The 23,304-nt window shown below is 51.9% G+C and overlaps 1 protein-coding gene across 2 annotated transcripts; it reads right to left on the bottom strand.

Moving 5' to 3' along the window:
* Positions 1-2,616: 2,616 nt before the first annotated feature.
* Foxred2 (FAD-dependent oxidoreductase domain containing 2) lies at positions 2,617-23,304 on the bottom strand. Of its 2 annotated transcripts, XM_005379162.2 has the most exons (8): positions 22,263-23,304; positions 20,226-20,477; positions 19,427-19,696; positions 18,491-18,657; positions 12,201-12,366; positions 10,977-11,218; positions 9,339-9,509; positions 2,617-5,005 (listed from the first exon to the last, which is right to left on the bottom strand). In XM_005379162.2, exons 1-8 carry the CDS (start codon positions 22,781-22,783, stop codon positions 4,746-4,748), a joined length of 2,049 nt encoding a protein of 682 aa, XP_005379219.1. In that variant the 5' UTR covers positions 22,784-23,304; the 3' UTR covers positions 2,617-4,745. The 2 variants fall into 2 exon arrangements, with proteins under 2 accessions (XP_005379219.1, XP_005379220.1); XM_005379163.2 differs by lacking the exons at positions 2,617-5,005; positions 9,339-9,509; positions 10,977-11,218 and adding an exon at positions 11,225-12,085.

Genomic DNA, 23,304 nt, shown 5'->3' on the forward strand with positions numbered 1-23,304 from the left:
CTGTTCACAGCCTGGGTTCCTTGCCACATGAGCCTTTGCACAGGCTGCCTGGATATCCTTGTGACAGGATGGACAGCCTCCCCCATTTGGGGGAGGAGAGGAGAGAGCACAATCTCTCTGTGGGCGAATCTCTATGGCTGAATGCCACTCTTTATAATTTAATCTTGGATAAGATATCCCATCCCTCCTGCTGTTTTTAACTGCTTAGTGTGAATCACTAAGTTCGGCCCATCCTCAACATGAATTCAACTCTTCCTTTTTGGCAGTGCTACTGCTTGGTGTGGTTGGTCACCCTAGGGCTCATGAGTTGCAAGCTTGCTCATTGGTGTGGTGATGCTGGGAGGTGGTGGAACTTTTGAGGTGCAGCCTAGTGAGGTGACTGGGTCACTGCGGGTGCTGTCCTCAGAAGAGACTAAGGTAGTTCTTGAGGGATGCTGGTGGTTCTCTCCAGAGCCAGTTGTCATGAAAGAGCAAGACTGGCTCCTCCCTGTCCTCTGGCTTCTTGATTTGTCATGTGATCTTTCCTTCTCACATGGGCTCCATATTATATAGCTAAAGTGTCCTCGCCAGAGCTGGCCAGGTATCAGTGGAATACCCTTGAACCTCCCAAACTGAGCGAAATCAATTTTTCTTCACAAATTACCCAGCCTCTGGTATTTTGTTATAGTGACAGAAAGTTGATACGGGAGAGAAGTATCAGAGTTTTTGGACACACAGCAGGTACTGAGTAAATGATTAGGTATTATGATTCGCTTAGCAGACAAATTCCCTTTGGTGAGTTCACTTCTAGGCAGACTCTCCCCACTTTTATCACATGAAAGGCATTTTGGGCTCTACAGTGCACTGGATACTAAACACAGGAAGTCTCCACCAAGTAAGGATTTTTATCTTTCATTTTCTATCACTTGGGAAGGAAGATGTTTCCAGAGATCTTCACTGTGCTGGTTCGATCCATCCCAAGACTCCGTGAGAGGAACACACTGCTCACTGTTCTTTAGCTGAGCACACGATCCTTGGTGCTGCCTCTTCCCAATTGGTGGGGAAGGAAGTGGCTCACTCTATGGGGATACTATAAGGACACTGCCTGGCCAAGGAAGCAAACACGCCTGCTAGGAAGACCTCCTGTGTCCACTTGCTCCAGCAACTCCAAGTTTCAAAATTAGAAGTTTTTGGAAAATAACTGTTTATTGTACTACAGATAACTACAAAATGTGAACAAAAGAGGAAAAAAAATCCTCTAAAAACAATCTAACCATGCCGGGCCTGGTGGCACACGCTTGTAATCTCAGCACTCAGGAGGCTGAGGCAGGAGGATCGTTGCGAGTTCGAGGCCAGCCTGGGCTACAAAGTAAGCTCAAGGCCAGCCTGAACTCCATAGGAAAACCTTGTCTCACAAAGACAACCCCCCCGCAAAAAAACCCCCACAAAAACCCACAATCAACCATCGTTGAGAGTTTGCAATGTTTCCTTTCAGTATTTCCTACTGCACATGGCTTTTTCTCTTTTTTTGAGATAGGGTCTCACTATATAGTTCAGGCTGGCCTTGTATTTACAGTGATCCTCCTGCCTCAGCCTCCCAAGTCCTGAGATTACAGGAGTGTGCCACCACACCCAGTGACATGGGTTTCCATCTTTATAGTTACAACTAATTCAAGTAGTTTTGAGTAGTTTCACATTTTGCTCTTTTCCCACTTGATTACATATGTGTTTGTATTACCTGTTTTTTTTTTTTGTCTTTTTGAGACAGGGTCTTACTATGCAGTTCAGGCTGGCCTTGAGCTCACTTTGTAGCCCAGGTTGGTCTCGAACTCCCAACGATCCTCCTGCCTCTCCCTCCCGAGCGCTGGGATTACAGGTGTGTGCCACCACACTAGGCCTATTACCTGGTTTTTCATCACCATCATTTTCAGAGCTATGTAACAATTTGTTGGGCTGGAGTTTACCAAACAATTCATTTATTTACTTCAAGCAGTTATGCATTTTGTGTTACATTCTGCCATATTTATCCATGCTATTTTTCCTTATCATTTTCTCTAAAATGGTCACTTAATTAGTAAGGGCTGAATGGGTGTGTCTGGAAATGCTAAATATTTTCCTCTGGAGAAATCTTCTGTTGCTTTCAACTTGGAAAGTCTTTTCTTTGACTGTGATACCCCTCCTCAACCCATTTCCATACAGATTCAAAAATTTTATCAGAAATTACCTTCATCGTATGAAATAGGGATGTAAAATGAAAACAAGCTGGGTATAGGGGTGCATACCTGTAATTGCAGCACTCAGGAGGCTGAGGCAGGAGCATTGTTGTGAATTCGAGACCAGCCTGGGCTACAAAGTGAGTGCAAGACCAGCCTGAACTGCACAGCAAGACCCTGCCTCAAAGACAAAAAAAACCCAAAAAAACATGAAAACAACCTGGGTGTAGTGGTGCACACCTGTAATTCCAGCACTCAGGAGGCTGAGGCAGGAGGATCACTGTGAGTTTGAGACCTGTCTGGGCCATAAAGTGAATTCAAGGCCATCCTGAGCTGCATAGCAAAACTCTGTCTCAAAACAAAACACCCAACAAAAATATTTTTTCCAAATTACTAACCAGTTGGTCTAACATTTCAGGCAAAGTTCTGTGCAATTTTTTTTATTGGTTTGTAATTCTTAAAATCATCTCCTTATTTACAGTAGAGTTGCCTTCTGGCCTCCTGATTATTCCCCTGACTTGCCTATTTTGTACCAGTAGCTTCCTGTATTAAAAAAAAAAAAAAAAAAAGGTTGTAACTAACAGGAACTAGGTCCAGCTGCAAAAGATGAGTGGTGCTACCAGGAAGTCCAGACTTGCTGAGAAAAGAAAATGAGGCAATAAAGTTAAAAAATGGGAAACCAACACAGCAGGAAGGTGGCAGCCACCCAAAGATAGCGCCCCCTAAAGCAATGGCACCTGAGAGCATGTAAGAAAAGGGGAGGGGGCTGCTAGGAGCTTGTCTTGCTAGGGGATCAGCAAAGGCGGCCATGATCTTCATTGTTTCGAACCAACTACTAATTCATAAGAAGAAAATCCGGGAAGACTCCTCTAATGAACTGAGCAAGAATGGAATTCTGCCTTATTAAAAACAAATAAGGCTGACTGATATTTTCATGAAACTGACAACTTGGCGGATGGAGGGAAAAGCAGCAGATGTCTCGTATTCAGGCGTCTGTCAACTCCTTGTTACAGCCTCGCAATCTCACTGGAGCACGCAGCTCAGCCAGCCTCAACCGGGTAGGCGAGATGTGCGGAACAGGATCTGGTATCTCGGGGCAGAGTCCTGATTAAGATTCATTTTAAAAATGCTTTGGAAACGGCAGGGTGGGATGACAGCATCCAATCTGGGTTTACATTTAATCTCTACGAAATACAGCGAATGCCACATCCTGGAAGTAAGGAGAAACCCTTAGAGAAATGTTTGCCCTGTGCAAACTTTCGCAAGTGGGGTCATGAGGCAAACGGTTCCTCGCAGCAGGATAAGCCGGCTGGAACCCCTGAAGTGACCAGAGGGAGAGGTGGCTGCGGGTCTGTATCTAGCCAAGAGGATGTTTCCTGGAAGAGGACTGGGCTCTTGAAAGCCCAGTGTCGCTGGAATTCTGAGCGGATCCTTGAAGAACTAGTGACAATGAGCAAGAAAGCAATTCCCCTGGTCCTGGGCTCTGAGAAGCCACTGTGACTGCCTCATGTACACACGCTTTCCCAGGCTTTACTCCCCAGTGAGACGGAAACACCAGAGGCGACAGTGTGCGCCTGGTGACTGAGACAAGGCAGAGGAGCTGAGTGCTAGGCACTCCCGAAAGCCTCTGCAAACGTTTCCCTGCACACGGTGAACAGGATGCTGGAAAAGCAGCTTCACTCGACTTGACTGGGCAGGGGCTGGATGCAGGAGGGCACGGGGCGGGAGGGTCACAGAGCGGCAGGTTCCTCGGGGCATGACCCTGGCGACAGGGCGCTCTCTGTGCCTGCGTTCTGCTGCTCAGGGAGGCGCCGGCTCAAGTCTGATGCGTGCAGGGAGCATCTGCTTGCCCCATGCCAGCCTCTGTGCCCGTGAGATAAGCCAGGCACCCCCACCCCTGCTTCTGCTGCTAAGTGCAAACCCTGCTGAGAGCAGGGGCCAGGACGGGCGAGGCAGCATGGCAAGAGGACAACGCGGACAGGCACTTGTGGCTGGGGACTCTGGGAGGCAGTCAGCACCTCCCAGGCCGAAGCCTTCAGCAGCAGTCTGGGGCGACAATCCCACCTGCCCGTGACATGGCGGAGAACATCAAGCTCTTGTTTTAAAACTCCTGCTGAAACCCCTTATGAAGATGGGGATGGGTTTCACTTGTGAACTGCTCCGCTGGGAGGACCTGGGTCCATCTGAGGGCTGCGCAGGAAGAAAAAGCAGCAGGTGGGCCCTTGAAAGGGACAGGACGGGCCGGTCTGTGTTCGGTGATGGTCTGCTGGAGACGAGACAGCTGTGGAAGGCAGTGCACAGCTGGCAGAGGACGCCTTTTTCCTGACCCTGCCACCTGGCACCCAGGGACCAAGGCAGGAGGGAAGACCACTGTGCTGTGGCATCCCAGCCCTTCTATGCCCTGGAGATTGCTTTGGTGCAGCCGCAGGGAGGACCTGCGTGCTCTCCGGCAGTCACACATCTGTGGGAGCGTGAGGCTGCAAGGACCCAGGAGGCCTAACAGGGCCTGGGGGAGAAACGCAGCCACTCTGCCGGCAGCCTAGGAGAGGACAGTCAGAGCTCCTCCTTGTTGCTGTCAAGGGACTGGATCAGATGCCCTGCGGCCAGGGGGCGACCCACTGGTTCGTGGTCACCAGGCTGCCGACTGCTGTCCTCCGGGACCTGGCCCATGGCGGCATAGTCCCGCAGCAGCCCGCTCTCCACGCCGTGGTCCCGAAGGCTCTTGGTGCTCATGAGCCCCTGCATTCGCAGGTAGCCCTGCTGGCAAAAGGGGGGCAGCTTCTGGCGCGTGAGGGCGAACAGGAAACAGGATTCTACACAAAAACAAAAGGAGGAGGAGTCAGGCTGGGAGGCGTGGGGCAACAGGTAGAAGAAGAACTAGCCATGCTGCAGGCCAGGTTGGGTGCTCACCAGGGGCCTTGTCTAGCACCCTCCCCATCCCTTGAAACTGGGAGCTGACCTTTCTAGGCCTCTCACAGCTGGAAAGGTTGTGGACTGTGAGCATCTATGAGGTCCAAAAACAGGAGGGTGTCTTGACATTTTGGGAGAACAAGCTCCAAAATGAAAGCACACCACAGAAGTGACGGGCTCCCAGAGATCAGCTTAGCAGCATGCTCTGCATGAAGCCAGCCTGGGGTGGGAGTGCAGTCACCCATGTGCAGCCCTTTAGCCTTCGCTTCTGGATGATATGTGAGTCATCCTTTTGTCCAAAGTATCCACACTGTATATGCTACCCACTCATTAGTAGCCATGTTGGTTATCAGATTACTGTTCCCTATTTTACTTAATAATGGCCCGCAAAGCACAAGAACAGTGAAGATGGCAATTTGGATATGTCAAGGAAAAGCCACGAAGTACTTCCTTAAAGTGAAAAGGCAATAGTTCTAGAGTTAATAAGGAACTGTGTGCCCTGGGTGCTAAGATCTATGAATCCATCTTCTCTCTATGAAATTGTGAGGAAGGAAAGAAATTCTTGCTAGGTTTTCAGCGGCACCTCAAACTGCAAAATTACATAGTGCATATCTGCTTAGTGAAAATGGGAAGGTATTATATTTGTGGGTGGAAGACTTATAAAGTCTTAGAGAATGTGTTCTGAGCTATCAGCAAGGTAATAAGTGACACCGAGCCATGTGCTACAGGCACTGGGCTTGCTTTTCTCTGGGGTTTCAGGCATCCACTGGGGACACACTCCCTGCAGGTAATGGGGGACTGCTGTACTTATATGGCTGTGATTGAAAAAACAGGAGAGGAAACAGTTGTATGCTTAGTCTTCTGAGGGAGTTACAGACAAGCTGGGAAGCTGCAGTGTCAGAACCCGGCTAGAGCCAGGTATGGTGGCGCACACTTGTAATCCCAGCACTTGGGAGGCTGAGGCAGGAGGAGGATCGCTGCAAGTTTGAGGCCAGCTTGGGCTACAAAGTGAGCTCAAGGCCAGCCTGAACTGTATAGAGACCCTGTCTCAAAAAGACCAAAAAAAAGAACCTGGCTAGAGTCCTTTTGCAACTTTGGGGAAACCTTTTCACCTCCACCAGCCTCTCTCATGTAAGACGTGAGCATGTGATGAAGGATACTGTCAGACTGTCAGGCTCCTAGGGGTGAACAGGCTGAAAGGAGCTCCATGTATGTCCCTTGTCCCTTCCAGTGTTACCTTTTTTTTTTTTGAGACAGGGTCTTACTGTATATTCCAGTCTTGTCACTGAACTCACTAGGGACAAGCCTCAAACTCAAGGCAATCTCACGCCTAGCTCCTATGTTATAGCTGACTCCTGGCACACAGGCTCCCAGCAGGAGAGAGGGTGGCAACCCTTTCAGAGCAGGGAAGAGAACAGATGCTAGGGAGGACTGCAAGGTGGCTGTTTAGCCAATACCACCTTCTGAGGATGTCACCCTTCTGCAAAGTCGGGGGCACAGATGCCCAATATGGTCTGAGGCCAGAACAGGCAGCTTCACAGTGCTAAGGGGGTGGCGCGGAGCCTGGCACTCTGCCAGTTGGAGGGGTCCTCCCTGGTCAGGGCAGCCACACGCAGAGCTTGCAGGGTACAGCAGTGTCTAGGAAGGGGGTGCAGGACATTAAAGGGCTGGGACAGTGTCTGGCTGGGACTCACAACTCAGGGCGGGAATACGGTCCCTGCCAAGTACTGGGTGTTTTTTGTTTGTTTTTGCAGTATTAGGTATTAAACCCAGTGTCTCAGTATGGAGCTGCATCCTCAGCCCTTTAAATTTTTTTGTTCTAATTTTGAGACAAGGTCTCACTAAGTCAGTAAACTGCCCAGGCTTGAACTTATGATCCTCCTGCCTCAACCTCCCAGAGTGCTGAGATGATGCAGTCATCACATCTAGCTGACACTGGGCATTTTTAAAATGTTCCCCAGAACCTTGAGAAGTGGGGGGCATTTCTTAGGAGCTGAGGACTCTAGCCTGATTTCACAGGTCAGTGTATGGTCCAGGTTCTCGGCCTGTAGCCTGCCAGTTCTTCAAAGGTGCTTTGCTCTGGCTCTGTGAATTAACTGTGTGCTTGCGTATTATGTACATGTATGTGTATATTATTAATGATCTCCCGTAACACATACAGTATTATTTCAAAGCAGACTCAGCATGAAACAAGGACTCCTGCTCTCTGACTGGACCAGACTGGACTCTAACCTGATGTGATATGGGCAGAGTCTGAGATACACAACAGTACTGAACAGATGTTTTCTCAATTTAAAAAAAAAAAAAGGAACCAATATTCTAGGCATTCAGAGGTTTACTAAATTTTTTTTTTTTTTTTTTTTTTTTTTTTAGAGACAGGGTCTCACTATGTAGTACAGGCTACTCGCAGAGATCCTCCTGACTCAGCCTCCCAAGTGCTGGGGTTACAGGCGTGCACCACCACGCCTGGGGTCAGGGATTTAAAAAAGACAAAACTCTGGCTTGTTTCAATGGACTCCCCTTCTCTCCCCAGTCCTTCTCTGGGTGTAGCTCAGATCCATCTTTCAGTTCACCAGTTCTCTCTTTATCTCCATACCCAGCAGCACTAAACCTTTACCTTGAACTTCTCGTTTTGTTTTATTTCCTGTTCTATTTATATCCTTTCTCAAAACTGCCTGCTTTTGGACATCTCCATTCCCTTAAACATATATATTATATGATCATACATACATATACAGTTATATATGCATTTCATGTACATAGGCACGGATTGAACCCAGGGCCTCATGCATGCTGGGCAAGTGCTCTACCACTGAGTCACCTACCCCCAGCCAAAATGTAGGTCAGTATGGTGAGGGAATGAAGAGATGCTCTCCTGTTTTCTTTTCTTTTTTTTTTTTTTTTGTCTTTTTGAGACAAGGTCTCGCTATGCAGTTCAGGCTGGCCTTGAGCTCACTTTGGAGCCCAGGCTGGCCTCGAACTCGCAACGATCCTCCCGCCTCAGCCTCCCGAGTGCTGGGATTACAGGAGTGCACCACCGTACCTGGCTCAACTGTATTTCTCAAGGGAAAGTTTGCATTTGCTTCTGTGACCTCCTCACCACATTAGGCCTAGTGGTTGGTAATTCTCAGGGAAGACTGTTTTCACCCCGCTCCATGCTGGGCCCAAAAGATGCATCTCTTCCTTTCCCTCTTGTAGCATTTTCTGCTTCTCTTACCCTGGGACCTAAGATGTATTTGAGGGTCTTAGATCTCCCAGGCAGCCCCATCTCATCTTCCTGCCCAAGTGCTGGTCAGTACACACCCAGGACAGGGGCCAGTAATGGGCAGCAGGCCCAGTCATGGTTTGTGCTTCCCACAGTGTTAGGCCTCTGGGAGTTTCTTTACTTTCCCAAAGGTCTTTTTTTTTTTCCTTTGGTTTTTGGTTTTTTGAGATACATTCTTGCAATGTAGTTCAAGCCATCCTTGAAGTAGCTGTGTCACCCAAGCTGGCCTCAAACCAGCAATCCTCTTGCCTCAGCCTCCCAAGTACTAGAGTGAGGAGTGGCGGTGTGCGCCTGCAATCCCAGAATTGTGGGAGGCTGAGGCAGGAGGATCATAAATTTGAGCCCAGCCTGGGCAACTTAGTGAGACCCTGTCTCAAAATAAAAAAGGGCTGGGTGGCGGGTACAGCTCAGTGCCACAGCACCTGCCTGAAAAGTGCGAGATCCTGACTTTGATTCTCGGTACCAAAAAATACCAATTTTTAAAGGGCTGGGTATATAGCTGGGTTCTGTCTCCAGTACTGCAGAAACAAACCACTACCACACTAAGTACTAGGACTACAGGTGTGCACCACCATGCCCGGCTCCCGGACAGTTTCTTTTTGTTTTTATTTTGGTCTTTTGGAGATAAGGTTTCACTATGCAGTTCTGGCTGGCCTTGAACTCACGTTGTAGCCCAGGCTGGCCTCAAACTCGTAGTGATCTTCCTGCCTCAGCCTCCCAAGCACTGAGATTACAGGCCTGGGCCACCACAGCCGGCTTCATGTGCAGTTTTTAAGGACATGTTATTCTGTAGTTTTAGGGGTATTGGGCTGGGAGGGAGCTTCAGTAAACTTCTAGCCCAGCAGTTTGTAGGCAACAGGAGGCCAAGGTTTGGACTTTGAGATTTAAGTTTGAAGACTCTGCACAGCATGGATCTTCTGCACCTGCCCCGACTCCTGGCTCAGTTCCTATGTCCTGGGGACTCAAGTTACCTGCATAGAAACTTCGAAGGTCGGTGTCCAGACAGTTCTCCAGGAAGCGCCTCAGCGGGAGGATGTGCCCCACCGGGGCCGTCCAGTCTGTCAGGAAGTCTTCCACGATGTGGTGGATGGCTGTGGGCCGCGGCAAGGGCCAGTGTGCTGGGCGGAACCTCACCTCCTGCTCTGGAGGGGGAGGCGGGAAGAGACGTCATGGCCAACCTGGCCATCTGCATGTCCCCAACATCCTGCCATGCTTTTTTTTTTTTAAGACAAGGTCTTACTATGTAGTGCAGGCTGGCCTTGAACTCACAGCAATCCTCCTGCCTCAGCCTCCCGAGTGCTGGAATTACAGGTGAACACCACTACGCCTGGCTTTTTTTTTTTTTTGAGACAGAATCTCACTATGTACTTTGGGCTGGCCTCAAATTCTTGGTGATCCACCTGCCTCAGCCTCCCGAGTGCTGGAATTACAGGTGAACACCACTACGCCTGGCTTTTTTTTTTTTTTGAGACAGAATCTCACTATGTACTTTGGGCTGGCCTCAAATTCTTGGTGATCCACCTGCCTCAGCCTCCCGAGTGCTGGGATCACAGCGTGTGCCACCATGCAGCCCATCTGGTGTGCTCTTGACACACTGCAGCCCATTCACCGCCACCTTCTGACCCTTGGAAGGTGACACAGGGAAGAGGACAAGCGCTGCACGGTGGTTTCAGAGGGCAACTAAGACTGATGATGTGAAGGTGGTGTTTGACCAAGACACATGTGGAGGCCCATCGTGGCTGCTTTAAAACTGGTCCTGCTATGAGCCCTGCATGGACAGCACCTTAGGACTCCTCTAAGGCCCACTTCCTGCTGCTGTGGACCCTCTTCCATGGTGCCTGGTCAAGGGCTGGGGATATAGCTCAGTGGCATAAGTGCCTGCCTGGCAAGTGCAAGGTCCTGAGTTTGATTCCTGGTACCAAAAAAAAAAAGTCATGGTGCCTGGTCAAATGGCCACCGATCCGAGACCTGACTGTCCTTGTACTGGGAACTTGGCTCAAGGTGACCATTTCCACCTCATACTCAGTACAGACCTGCACCCCATCCCTCCTGCCAGTTGATACTACCTCTGCCCTTGGGAGCAGCCACAAGCTGGGCCGCCCTCTCCCCTGGCTGCACTGCAGGCATTCTGTGCGCTGTCAGATCACCCCACGCGCTCCTACACGCAAGGCTCTAATGTCATCCCCATTTTACAGATGAGGAAGGTGAGGTTCAGAGACGTTGAGATATGGCCCAATGTCACACAGCAGAACTGGGAATCTCACCCAGCTTTTTCTACTGTTTACCACCTCCGGTTCCCGGTCCCCTCCACTTTACTATTCAGCCTGCAGGCTCCCATCCCCCACTGTGGCTGGCTTCTCTGACAGCATCCCCCTTTCAGTGCGGTGCCTGGCAATCACAACACTCCAGTGTGGCCCAGGCAGGTCATGATATGCGGCAGAATCTGGAATCGGCATTCACCATTCTCTGACCTGCTCCTGCCTGGTCTCTGGGCAGAGTTCCCCAGGGGTCCCCTTTCTGTCAGCCGAAGGGGTTCTGCAAGGGCTTACTGCTAACAACTCTATGGACAGTGGGCCCAAGGGGGGCCACCTTAGGACGTCCCGGCTCACCGGTGGGGAGGTGCCTGTAGTAGTAGATGACAGGGTGGAGGAAGTTAGACTGCCAGGCGTCTTCCGTGTGCCCCACAGACCGGTCATGGAAGAAGACGTCCTTGTCAGGCCCCGAGAAGTTTTTGCCATACTCCATGTTGATGACGAAGAGGCCGTGCCTGGCCGTCCGTCCTGTGAGGGTCTCCAGCTGGGCCAGCATCTGCATGGGGAACTCCTGCAGGTACTCAAAGCTTGTGGCATTCCTGGGTGGGGGCAATTGGGGCCTCAGCACTGCGCAGAGGGGAGAGGAGCAGGCCTCGTGGGGTGGGGGCGTCCCTGCCGCTGGCATCAGCGTGCAGTGTGGACCCTGGCTCGCTCCCATCCTGTGACCGCTGCGTTCTTCTACCTAGGGTACATTCCAGAAACCGCGGCCTGCAAAGGGCACCAGGGAGGGCGCCGTCTGGGTCGGGAGGATGGCAAAGGAGAGGCCCTAGGGAGGGAGCGAGCGCCCTGCTGTGTGGAGGACTGGGAGGCTGGGTGGCTCTCCCCCGACCCCCGTGGGGGAGCGGGAGGGACCCAGGAGGTCACGCGGGGCCGGGGCTGTGTGTGCCTTCTGGGAATATGGGCTCCCTGGACAAGGAGCGGCTGGCCCCTGGAGTGTGGAGCAGGGGCCACATCAGTGACTGCTCTTCTACAGGGAGCATCCCAGCCGCTGGGCCGAGGGCACACCAGGGCTGCACCCACATGCAGGGATGAGGGCAGCGGAGCTGGCCAAGCTGCTCAGACTCCAGGAGGCGTAGCTGGCAGGCTGTGCCCTCAGGGTGGGTGTTGATGGGAAGGGCAGCTCACGGGTAAAGTGAGCTCAGTCCGAGCATTGAGCACAAGGACTTCCTCTCGTGCCCCTGGGCTGGGCGTCCCTAGCCAGGCTCATGCTGCCCCTCTGGCTGACAGTTCTTGCTCTGCTCTGAGGGCCTCTGGCCTCCCCGCCAGCCCTGTTCCCACCTGTTCTGCGCTGTGTCCTTCTCGGGCACTCAGTGCCACCACTTTCCTGGTTGATAAAAAGCAGGACCAACTGGCCCTGGCTCGAGGGAACCCAGCTCCAGAACAGACTCTGTCCCCTGCGGGCCTCACTGTAGGAAGGGACACTGGGTTACCCTTCACGTAGGACAGAGACAGCCGCACGGTGCGGGGTGTTCGGTAAGGCAGGGGGAGGGCAGGCAGGCGGGGATGGGAGGGGGTACTCACTCCTTCAGCAGGATGACGTCAGCGAGCACCCCGAACATCTGGTAGAGCCCGGAGGCCTCGTTCACGCGCCGGACGATGGAGTCGGTCAGCTGAGTGATGGGGTGCTCGGTGCGGGGCCAGGCGATGCCATGGTGGCGACGTTCCAGGAGCCGGTGCACAGCGCGTACTGACGGGGCCAGAGGGAGCAGGAAGCGGTACAGGCCTTTAGAGCGGGGCTGCAAGGTTCCACGTCAAGAGCCAGACGGGGACGGCTCCTGCTGAGGCAGTGCGCCGCTCAGGGACACACTCCGTGCCAGCCCTGGGGTGAAAGAGGCGGCAGACGACAGGCCAAAGGATGGGTGCCGCTGGCTTTGGGCCACCGCCCCGAGCGTGTCCACTCCTGCTTGAGGCCATCTGTTTATGGAAGTCCCACTGCCCTCACCTCACACAGGGTGCTTCCGACCCAGACACGGGGCCCGCTGTCCCCTCTCTGGTCCTGTTTCCATCAGAGACTCCCACGTGGAAAATCTCAGATTTGCCCTCACTCTCCTGCCCCAATCCAGCCTGTCTCTCAGTTCCATTTGAGATGCTCTGTGCATCAGGGAGACGGTTTTCTGTACCTCTGGGGCTACCGTACATCACTGTGGGACTAACATACCACACACAGACAGCCGCTCCTCCAAAAGTGATCAGTAAAACACCCACATGCACTAAAGGCCGGGACACATGCAGAGGGGTCACCTGTAAAGGAACCCTGGGGGCCAAGAGCTGGGGAGATGTTAGCTTCGTTAGATGCATGGCTCCTTGGAGGAACAATGGCTAAGCTCAGTTTTGCAAAAGGTTCGGGATCACACAGCTTGGGTGTGTGGGAAAGTGCCCTGGGCCTAGGGAACAGTGCATGCGAAGAGGTAAAGTCCTGAGAGTGCTGGGCACATTTCAAAGAGCAGGATTAGCATGGGGAAGAGGCGAGGGAAAACGCAAGGGAGGACAAGCTGATGCAGCCCACCGAGCACGGGAGGCTATGCTGAGGTGCTGGGAATCTGCGGCAGCGGGGAAGAACACAGTTAGTGGAGGATGAGGGTTTTTGTATAAAGAAAGATTGTTTACAGCCAGAAGTGGAGGCACACATCTGTAATCCTAGCTACTTAGGAGGCTGAGGCAGGATGATTAAAAGCCTTGGGCCAGCCTAAACTGTGGTGAGACTCTATCTCAGAAGAAAGAAAGATTTTGCTGCAGGGGCACACCTGTAATCCTAGCTACTCAGGAGGCTGAGGCAGGAGGATTATAAATGGATTATAAATTCAAGGCCAGCTTGGGCAACTTAGAAAGATCCCATCTCAACATAAAAAAATAAAAAAGACTGGGGAAGTCTCTCAGTAATACAGCATTTGCCTGGTATGTGCCAGGCTGTGGGTTCCACCTCCAGTATTTGAAAAAGAAAAAGATGGTTTTTGCATGTTTGGTACTATGTACTGGATGGGAAGCCAGTATGCCCTGGGGCAGGATGGCCAGTCAGTCAGGAGAGGCAGAGAGGCCCATCGCAGGCGAGGGCAATGCAGGGGCAGTCTGCAGAGTGATTTAGAAGGAGTGGACAGGGTTTCCAGCATGTCCTACCGCCCACGTGCTAGGGGTCTGTGCCACCATCTTTGTCTCTGTCACTTCGCCTTCCTGTCTTGTTTCCTTTGGGACCGTCCCTCCGCTGAGCAATGAGCAAGGTCCAGGCAGACCCTTACAGGGAGGGACAGACTCCCTGCTATCCCTCTCCCCAGGAGGCCCGTCCACTGCTCTGTGACTATAGCATTGGCTGCCCATGCCCCAAGGACTGTTCCTCTCTTGCCTGAAGCTTTGTGCTTCTGTGTAAGCTTCAGAGTGGAATGGGTTAGATTCACCTCTACCGTTCCCTGGCTGTGTGACTCCGGCCAGGTTACTTCTCCGGTCAGCAGAGAATGGGGTTAAAATAACAGGCTCTGTCTCTCAGGACTGAGGGTGAGGTGTGCGAGCTGGGGAAGAGCGGGGGACAGAGGAGGTAGGACAGTCAGGACAGTGTCTGCCAGGACAGTGGGTACAGGGAGGGGCTCAGCGCGGGAGTGAGGAGGCCTGGCAATCATTTTGGTTTGCAGATGGCTCCAGCTCTGTGCCAAGTCCTTCCCTAACAACACATGTGGGGCATAAGATCTATCGCCTGGAAATCAGCAGTGAAACACGATTATCTTTCTCTGCCGAACTGGCAGGATGGTAACAGGTAAAAACAAGCATTAAGGAAGGCAATACGGGGCAGTGGACTGCATACGTATGGACAGGTCAGGTAGCTGGACGCAAGATCCTTGTGGTTTTTACGGCATAATTAACTATGTAGCAGCTGCCACCCAGCACTACAGCCTCCACTCAACAGCCTGAGGAGCTACCCCGGATGCCAGCAGCGGCAGGGGTTATGATGCTGCCGGTGGGATGTTTTGCTGTCGCTTCCTGTTTGCAAAGGAAGTGTGGATTTAGGAGGGTGGAGAGCTCATTTCCAAGGCCGCTCAAATGGGTTTAGGTAAGAACCAAGAGGCAGAGACTGTCACTCCCCAACAGGTGAGTGACAGGACAGGGACCACTCCACAATCCAGACCACTCCTCCCTACTGGGAGGGCTCTGGTCTGCTCTTGAGAAACCAGAACAGAAGATTTTTGAAAAAAGGAGCCTGAGTCTGCAGTTCAATTCCTATAAAAGTGGGAAACATTAAAACTCTGACTCTTGGGTGTTTCTTCAGAATAATGGAGACTTAGGTCACATTAACAATTACATTATCCAAAAGAGAAAAAGAAAAAAAAAGAAAAAAGGCAGGGCGTGGTGGCGCATGCCTGTAATTCCAGCACTCAGGAGGCTGAGGCAGGAGGATCCTTGAAGTTTGAGACCAGCCTGGGCTACAAAGTGAGCTCAAGGCCAGCCTGAACTGCATAGCGAGACCCTGTCTCCAAAAAGACGAAAACCAAAACAATAACAAAAAACCCAATTACATTATCCATATTTAACCTAAAATAAACACTATAACATTGTCCTCATCACACTCATGAAACAAAACACCACCACTCACCTCTATAATCTTTATCATTCTATTATCCCACCAGGTGTGGTGGCGCACACCTATAATCCTAGCACTGGGGGGGGGGGGAGGCTGAGGCAGAAGGATCGTGAGTTTGAGACCAGCCTGGGCTACAAAGTGAGCTCAAGGCCAGCCTGAACTGCATAGCGAGACCCTGTCTCAAAAAGACAAAAACAAAACAAAACAAAACAAAACCATTCTATTATTCCTAGAAGGTTGAACTCCACTCACTGGAATTTTACCCAAATGAATCATTATTCAAGAACAAAAAAGGTAACATTATTATGCTAACATTCATAGCTGTTCTAGCGTTATCAACTTCTATTTTCATGTATTAATATACCCCACATCCCTAATAATATTTCCAGCAATCAAACACATAAAAACAAATGCAAATTTCAAAATTTTTTTTTTTTTTTTTGAACCAAGAATTGAACTCAGGACCTCACGCTTGCCAGGCAGGTGCCGTTCCGCTGAGCTATATCCCTGGCCCTTTTTTTATACCATCATTTGCTATACTATCAACTTGTTTTTGGATACCAGGCAAGTGCTCTACCCTGTTTTTTTAAACCCCTTTTTTTGATTTTTTTTTTTTTCCCTGGTACTGGGAATCGAACTCACGACCTCGCGCTTGCCAGGCAGGCGCTGTGCCGCTGAGCTAAATCCCCAGCCCCCCAGGCAAGTGCTCTAATACTGACCTAATCCCCAACCCCCTTCAGAATTTTTACCTTATTTTGAGACAGGCTCTTGCTAAATTACGCAGGCTGGCCTTGAATGCACGTTCATCCTTCTACCTCAGCTTCCTGAGTAGCTGGGCTTACAGGCGAGTCACCACACATGGCAACTATCATTTCTTTCTCTCCCCCTGCCACCACGACTGTAATTTAGGTTACACAGACCAGGAGCCTTCAAACCCTAAGCGAATGCCGTACACTTCAGGATTACGGACTTACTCTACATCCACTGAAAAAAAAGCAAGCACTTTAAACTAAATCCTTACTGGAGTGGTGAAATCCACCCAGGGACATTCAGTTAACAGCTAAAAACAAACAAAAGCTAAACGCCCTGGTCAACTGGCTTCAATTTTTTTTTTTTTTTATTATCTTTTTGAGACAGTGTCCCGCTATGCAGTTCAGGCGGGCCTTGAGCTCACTTTGTAGCCCAGGTTGGTCTCAAACTCAAAACGACGCCACTACGCCAGCTAACTGGCTTCAATATACTCCTCCCTCTGGTGTGGGGTAAAGAAGGTGGGCGAAGCGCCCACAGAATTGAAGCTGCTCCTTTGAATTTGGAATTCAACATGAATCTTCACCTTGGGACTCGGTCTTTAGATTCAGTCTGATGCTTGTTCAGCCAGTTTTTCCTTCTACTTCTGCTCATAAACCACGAATTATTCCCCACACATCACAAAGCTCTCAGTACACTATCTGTGCTCCAGTGCGGGAACCGGCGAGAGGGCACTGCTTACAAGGCTTTCCGTTCCATCTGAGCGAGGGCAACCACAGCTTCCTGTACGAGATGCTCAAAATTACAGCGCTGGTGTTAATGCTCAGTCCTTCCTAACGATGCTTTTCATAGTATTACCAATCTTGGGGGAATTATTATTCCACTAATAACTGGGGCTTGAGATATAGTGAGGAAATCATCAAAACTCTGGCCCTCAGATGCTTTTTAAGAAAAATGAAGGTTTGAGCCAGGTATGGTGATGCACACCTGTAGTGCCAGCACTCTGGAGGCTGAGGTAGGAGGATCACTTAAGCTCATGAGTTTCAGACCAGCCTGGCTGGATACCACAGCAAGAGATTTCCTCTCAAAAATAAATTTGTTTATTTTTGTCTCTTTGAGACAAGGTCTCGCTATGCAGTTTAGGCTCACTTTGTAGCCCAGGCTAGTCTCAAACTGGAGGAACAAAGATCCTCCTGCCTCAGCCTCCTGACTGCTGGGATTACAGGCATGTGCCACAATGCCTGGCTTCAAAAATAAATTTTTTTTTGTTGTTTGTTTGTCTTTTTAAGACAGGGTCTCAATATGCAGCTCAGGCTGGCCTTGAGCTCACTTTGTAGCCCAGGCTGCTCTCGAACTTGCAACAATCCTCTTGCCTCAGCCTCCCAAGTGCTGTAATTACAGGCGTGCGCCACCACGCTCAAAAACAAATTAAAAAAAAAAAAAAAGGAAAAATAGAAGTTTGAAGGTTTCACAGCCACCTTGGAGGAAGCTGGTAATGCCACAGGACCATGTGTTCACAGTGATCAGCCTATTGAAAGTACCCAGTTCATTTTTCTCTCTCGTTGTCTACTTCCCATTTACCCTTAAAAAAAAATCACAAAGCAGCACTTTCTGGTTGGGGATTATTCTAGTGCAATGAATCAATTTTTTATTTTTGTTGTTGTTGGTTTTTTTTTGTCTTTTTTGAGACAGGGTCTCCTTATGCAGTTCAGGCTGGCCTTGAGCTCATTTTGTAGCCCAGGCTGGTCTTGAACTCGCAACGATTCTCCTGCTTCAGCCTCCCAAGTGCTGGGATTACAGGTGTGCGCTACCATACCCGGCCATGAATCTATTTTTTAAAAAAATATGTTTTTGCATACATGCAAACATTTTCAAGTTGGCAGATAATTTGTAATTTCAGTTCTGAATTCTGAAAAAGAACTAATTGATATAATCCAACTGCAACTTTTTTTTTAAGATAGGATCTCACTATGTAGTCCAGGATGGCCTGGAACTTGTGGTGATTGTCCTGCCTCAGCCTCCCGAGTGCTGGGAGTATCGGCGTGCACCACTTTGCCCAGCTCCAGTTGTAATTTTCACCGAAATCTGTATCACCCAACAAGTCTACACGAGCATGATGCTTCAGAGCTGCCCGATGCCCAGCTATGACTTTATGTGGCCCTCACAGTGGCCTGTGAGAGCGGTGAGGCTACTTCCTGGACACCTCCAATGTTTGGGATCCCCAGCAGGGGGTGAGCTAGGTGAAAGCTTCCCCTCCAAGACCACGGTCCAGCACTGCATTGTTCAGCTTACGCTGGCCCCAACCACACCCCTGCCGCCCCACGGGTATCTTCTTTTACACTTCAGCTGAGGCTATGAAAACCCAGGATCATCTGCCCAGGACAGGGCCGTTACGATAAGCAATCCCATTAATGCTCCTATAAATGGGGAGCGTGCTTAAACCCTGGGAATAATGTCAGTGGTTCTGCCTGGGGACGGGAGACCTCCCAATCAGGCTCACCTGTGTACCGGAAGCCGTGGATGAAGCCCCCTGCCGATTTCCGGTAGTCTACCGAGTGGCTGGCGGTGCCCAGGATAAAGAGACCCCGGCTTCCTTTGGACTCATAGCTCGCTCTGATCAGTGGGTACTTCCTGCTGAACTCGCTCCCAGAGGAGAGTCGCAGGGACCTGGGAGCGGACAGGGATGTTAATGACAGCAGCTGCTGTGGACCAATCACGTGTCCATGGAGTATGTACTTTACAGGCCTCATCCTAACCTCACCAGGGCCCTAGGAGGTGGGAAGATCATCTCTCCCGCACAGGTGAAGTAACTGCGGCTTAGCGCAAGGACACGGCAGGTCAGGAACAGAGCCAGATTGAAGCCTGACACAAGGCTGGGCTCTGCTGTCACCTGATGGGGAGAGAGGGTCTGGGCAGGCCCTGGCCAAAACAAGTGAGAGACTAGGTGGCTGCTTTGACTGTAAGCCTCACACTGGGCAGCAACATCTAAAAACCAGGCTCGGTGAAGCAGTTCTTCAACATACAACTACAAATAGTTTCAGCAACGTTTACTGAGCAGATAGTATACGCTAAGTGCTCTTCTGTTAATAACTGCAGGAGTCAGAGACTATGCATGACCCCCAGTGTAGAGATGAAGAACTGGGGTGTGTGTGGGAAAGTAACCTTTCTAGAGCTCTCAGACTGGGTCCGCAGAGACCCTCAGGCTCACCTGGAGCCTGGCTCTGAGTCCCTGTGCTGCCAGCCTCTATGCAAGTCCAACACCACATGTCTGAGCTGGCCTGGCCGTGTCGCAGGGGGAGGTCCCCACCCGAATGAAGATTCTGAGGCGCTCAGTGCCAGCCAGGACTGACAGCAGACAGAGCTCCTGTCCGTGGCTCACCGAGGGCCACTCTACCCCCACGGAGGGTCAGAAGGGACCTCCCCGAGCCCCACTCACTGGTTGAAAATGGAGAAGTCGAAGTTCCAGCCCAGGCAGCGGATGACCCGGTCGTAGGCCACACGCATGGCAAAGTTGTCGTTGTCATCCTGGGGGAGGGGGATGGCGTCGGCGCTCTGGCTGGCATTGGCCTCCTCCAGGAAGAATTTCAGGGTGATGTGGAACTTGCCCTTGGCATCCTTCACGATGGCCAGATCTCTCAGGTCCGACTCGAGGAGCCCGTCCAGGGACTTCAGCTGGTAGGTGTCCAGCAGGCCATTGTTGATGGCTCTGGGGCCCCAAGAGAATGCAAGGAGAGGACAAGGGCACTCAGAGCAGGGCTGGCAAGGGTTTGGATGTGGCGTGTCCCCAAGGGCTCACGCGTGGAGAGCTGGGTCCCTAGTGGGGTGAGGCTGGGAGGTGGTACCTTAAAGAGGCAGGGCCCGGTGGGAGATCACCAGGGTCACTGCCCTGGGAAGAGATGAAGGTATTTCTTATGCAACTCTCAGGAGTAGCAGCTAGAGCACTGTCATGAAAGAAATGAGCCTGGCCCTGCCCTGGTTCTGGCTTCCTGTCTCACCATGTGACATGTCCGTCTCTTGTGCACTACTGTCACCATGATGCCATGTGCTAGGAGGTATGCAGGACTGGGAGTGGGCAGGCTTACTAGAACCAGCACCATACTGCTTGACAGCCTCTGAAATGATGAGCTAAATCAAGCTCTTCTCTTTTTAAACTTCCCAGCCTCAGATATTTCATCACAGTAATGTAAGACAGCCTGATGCAGGGTATGCAACACGCAAGCAGGGATGCAGCATACCTGAGGTCTCCAACGTAGTGGGTGGCCCAGGACAGACGCACGCGGGAGCGGCTCAGCATGTGGATAAAGTTTGTGACACCCAAGATGTTCTCCGCTGTCTCGAAGGCCGAGTTCCCTCGGCCCAGGATCAGTACATTCTGACCCACAAAGTCCTCAGGGTCCACAGACACGGACTCATAACCCTCTGCATGCTCGGAGCCTGGGAAGTCCACCTGGTTGGGGACTGACAGGCCAGTGGCCACAAGAAGAACACTGCAGGTGGGGACAGAGGAAAAATGGCTCAGTTTCTTGGACTAAGACCACTAGTGCACATCACTCTCTGGACTCTCCTGCCTCGCTTCAACTGCTGGCACCTAAAAGAAACAGGAGAGAGCGGGCGTGGTGGCACACGCCTGTAATCCTAGCACTTGTGAGGCTGAAGCAGGAGGATCGTTGTGAGTTAAGACCAGCCTGGGGTACAAAGTGAGCTCAAGGCCAGCCTGAACTGCACAGCGAGACTCTGTCTCAAAAAGACAAAAACAAAGAAGAAACGAAACAAAATAGGAGAGCACCCTTTCATTCACTCACCATACTGACCTATCGCAGGACACCTGGACGACCACCTTTGTCTGCCCCTGAGCCTGCAGGAAGTGGTATACGTCCCTTCACGCTGGGCTGGAGTTATACCACATGTGGGGATTAACATCACTCTGGGGAGAAGCTGGTGCTATGAGAACTGAAAAATGTTCACTTTGAACACCGCAGGGGGACTAAGTATCCCACTGAGCGATGAGAACAGAGCCTGACATGCTCCCTCCCTGCTTCTGCCGTGCCCGGCAGGTACACGTATCCGCCCAGGTGCCAGCCCAGTGCTCGTGGATTTGTGCATCGTGGTATGTGCTTCTGGGCGAGCCCCAGCAGGTGTTCCGTAGCCAGCTTTCCAGGTGAGGAGACACAGGCCCTGCGGCCCACAGCCCAGAGGGATTCCAAGGGCAGCAGGGCCAGAATCTGCACACTAAGTCCTGCTCGTTGATGGGTGATCACAATCCGGTGGTGGGCAGCTGAGGCGCTGGATCCAGCCAGCCGGGAGAACAGTTTGACCACAGGGTGGTTTCTTTTCTTTTCTTTTCTTTTTTGGTACTGGGAATCGAACTCACAGAAAGAACATGAACTTTGGAGTCAGAAAATAAGAACTCAAATTGAAGCTCCAACATGTATTAGCTGTGTGACAGCATCTGATTACTCAACTTCTCTGAGCCTTAAAGAAGTTTGGGGCGCCTCCCCCAAATACACACAGTATCGGGCTGCCTCCCAAGCCAAAACTTGTCTCTTTTTTTTGAGACAGGGTCTAAAGGCTGGGCTTCAACTCACTATGTAGCCCAGACTGGCCTCCAACTCATGGGCATCCTCCTGCCTCAGCCTCCTGAGTGCTGAGATTATGCCACCACACCTGGCTAAAACTGGTCTTTGCAAGTGCTGCCCACTGGGCCTCCTACTGTTGTTCAGTTGTGAAATCCCTCTGGGCTAGTCTAATACTCAGGGGCACACTGGAGCCCACATGCCCCAGTGTTTGGGAACATCAGTTTGAGGAGGGTTATAAGTAGGAGTATTTTTGGTCTTTTTGAGACAGGGTCTTGCAGTGCAGTTCAGGCTGGCCTTGAGCTCACTCTGTAGCCCAGCCTGGTCTCAAAGTCACAACGATCCTCCTGCCTCAGCCTCCCAAGTAGTGGGAGTACAGGCATGTGCCACCATGCCTGGCACAAGTAGGGCTTTGCAGCTACATAAATTATGCTTATGCTGAATACTCAACACTGTGAACACAAAGACCAACAAATCCTGATGGAAGGAAACTGTTAGCATTTTCCAAACACTGGACCCCAAGTTTTTAGGGGAACACCTGAAACAGTAACTGAGCTGAACGTCTTAGCACTGAGTACCAGTGGGGGCAAGGAATGAAATGCCCCATTCCGTCCCTTGCCCGCACATCTCAGGAGGACCAGGGGTGGCCTCCTTCTAGGAAAAGCCCTCTTGGCTTAGCAGATGACCCTGGCGCCTTACCTGCACTGGTACACCTGGCCCTTCTGGTTGGTCAGGATGAAGTAGTGGCCGTTCCAGGCCCGCCGGTCCTTCTCCAGCGTGACGTGGACAATGTTTGTGTTGTACTGCACGCGGAGCCCCAGCCGGTCCGCGAAGTCGCGCAGGTAGCGCACCATGTCGCCAGCATCGGGGAAGTAGGCTTGCGAGTAGTGTCTGAACAGCAGCCGGGGGTCATGGCTGAGCAGCGAGTTCCAGTCGTGGCGGAGGTTGAACTCCGCATTGTCCTTGCCCGTGTACCGCTTGTTGATGCTGATAAGCTTGCGGTGCCGCGGGTAGCGCGTGAAGAAGCTGCCGGGTGCAGGCGCGCGCTCAAACACCTCGTAGTCGCGGCCGGCGCGGTGCAGGAAGGCGGCCATCTGCAGCCCCGCGGGCCCCGCGCCCAGCACGCAGTAGTCCCGCTTCGTGTGCGTGCCCAAGGCCGGGCGCAGGGCGAGAGACAGGAGCAGCCCCAGGGGGCCCCAAAGCGCGGCGCACAGGCTCATCCTGGGGAGATCAGCGGGGAGGCCTCGCACCTAGGGGCCTGGCAGGAGACGCGAGCCCCGCGCTCCGAGGAGGCGCGGCCAGTTAGAGACAGGGCGGGCTTTGGAGCTCATCGGCCCTGGCTCCGTCTTTCCCAGGTGCGATCTGGGGCGCGCAGGAGTCCTGCAACTCTGCACCCCATTTTCAGGATCTCCTTTCCCTTCTTATTGTCACGGTAGCCTCCATCCAGAGGAGCAGATGAGGTCCCTCCCGCAATTCTTGTCTCTTGCGGGGGCGCTACACGCCCAGCAGGAGCACAGATCTCCCGGGCCGCACCTCCGCCCTCGGGTTAGACCCTGACAGGTGTGCCCGGGCGAGCCTCGCCCGGGTCACGTGACCGGGATGCCCAGCACACCTGCCGCCGCAGAAGGCACACGCGAGGACCCCTCCTGCCCGCGGACGACCGCGCCAGGAGCTGCTGCCGCGCGTTCGCGGTGCCCAGACCGCGCTCCCGCGCCGGGCCGCCGACAGCCGGGGCCTGGAT

This window comes from Chinchilla lanigera, unplaced genomic scaffold (assembly GCF_000276665.1).
Source record: "Chinchilla lanigera isolate Chin_1 unplaced genomic scaffold, ChiLan1.0 scaffold00012, whole genome shotgun sequence".
Lineage (NCBI taxonomy): Eukaryota > Metazoa > Chordata > Mammalia > Rodentia > Chinchillidae > Chinchilla > Chinchilla lanigera.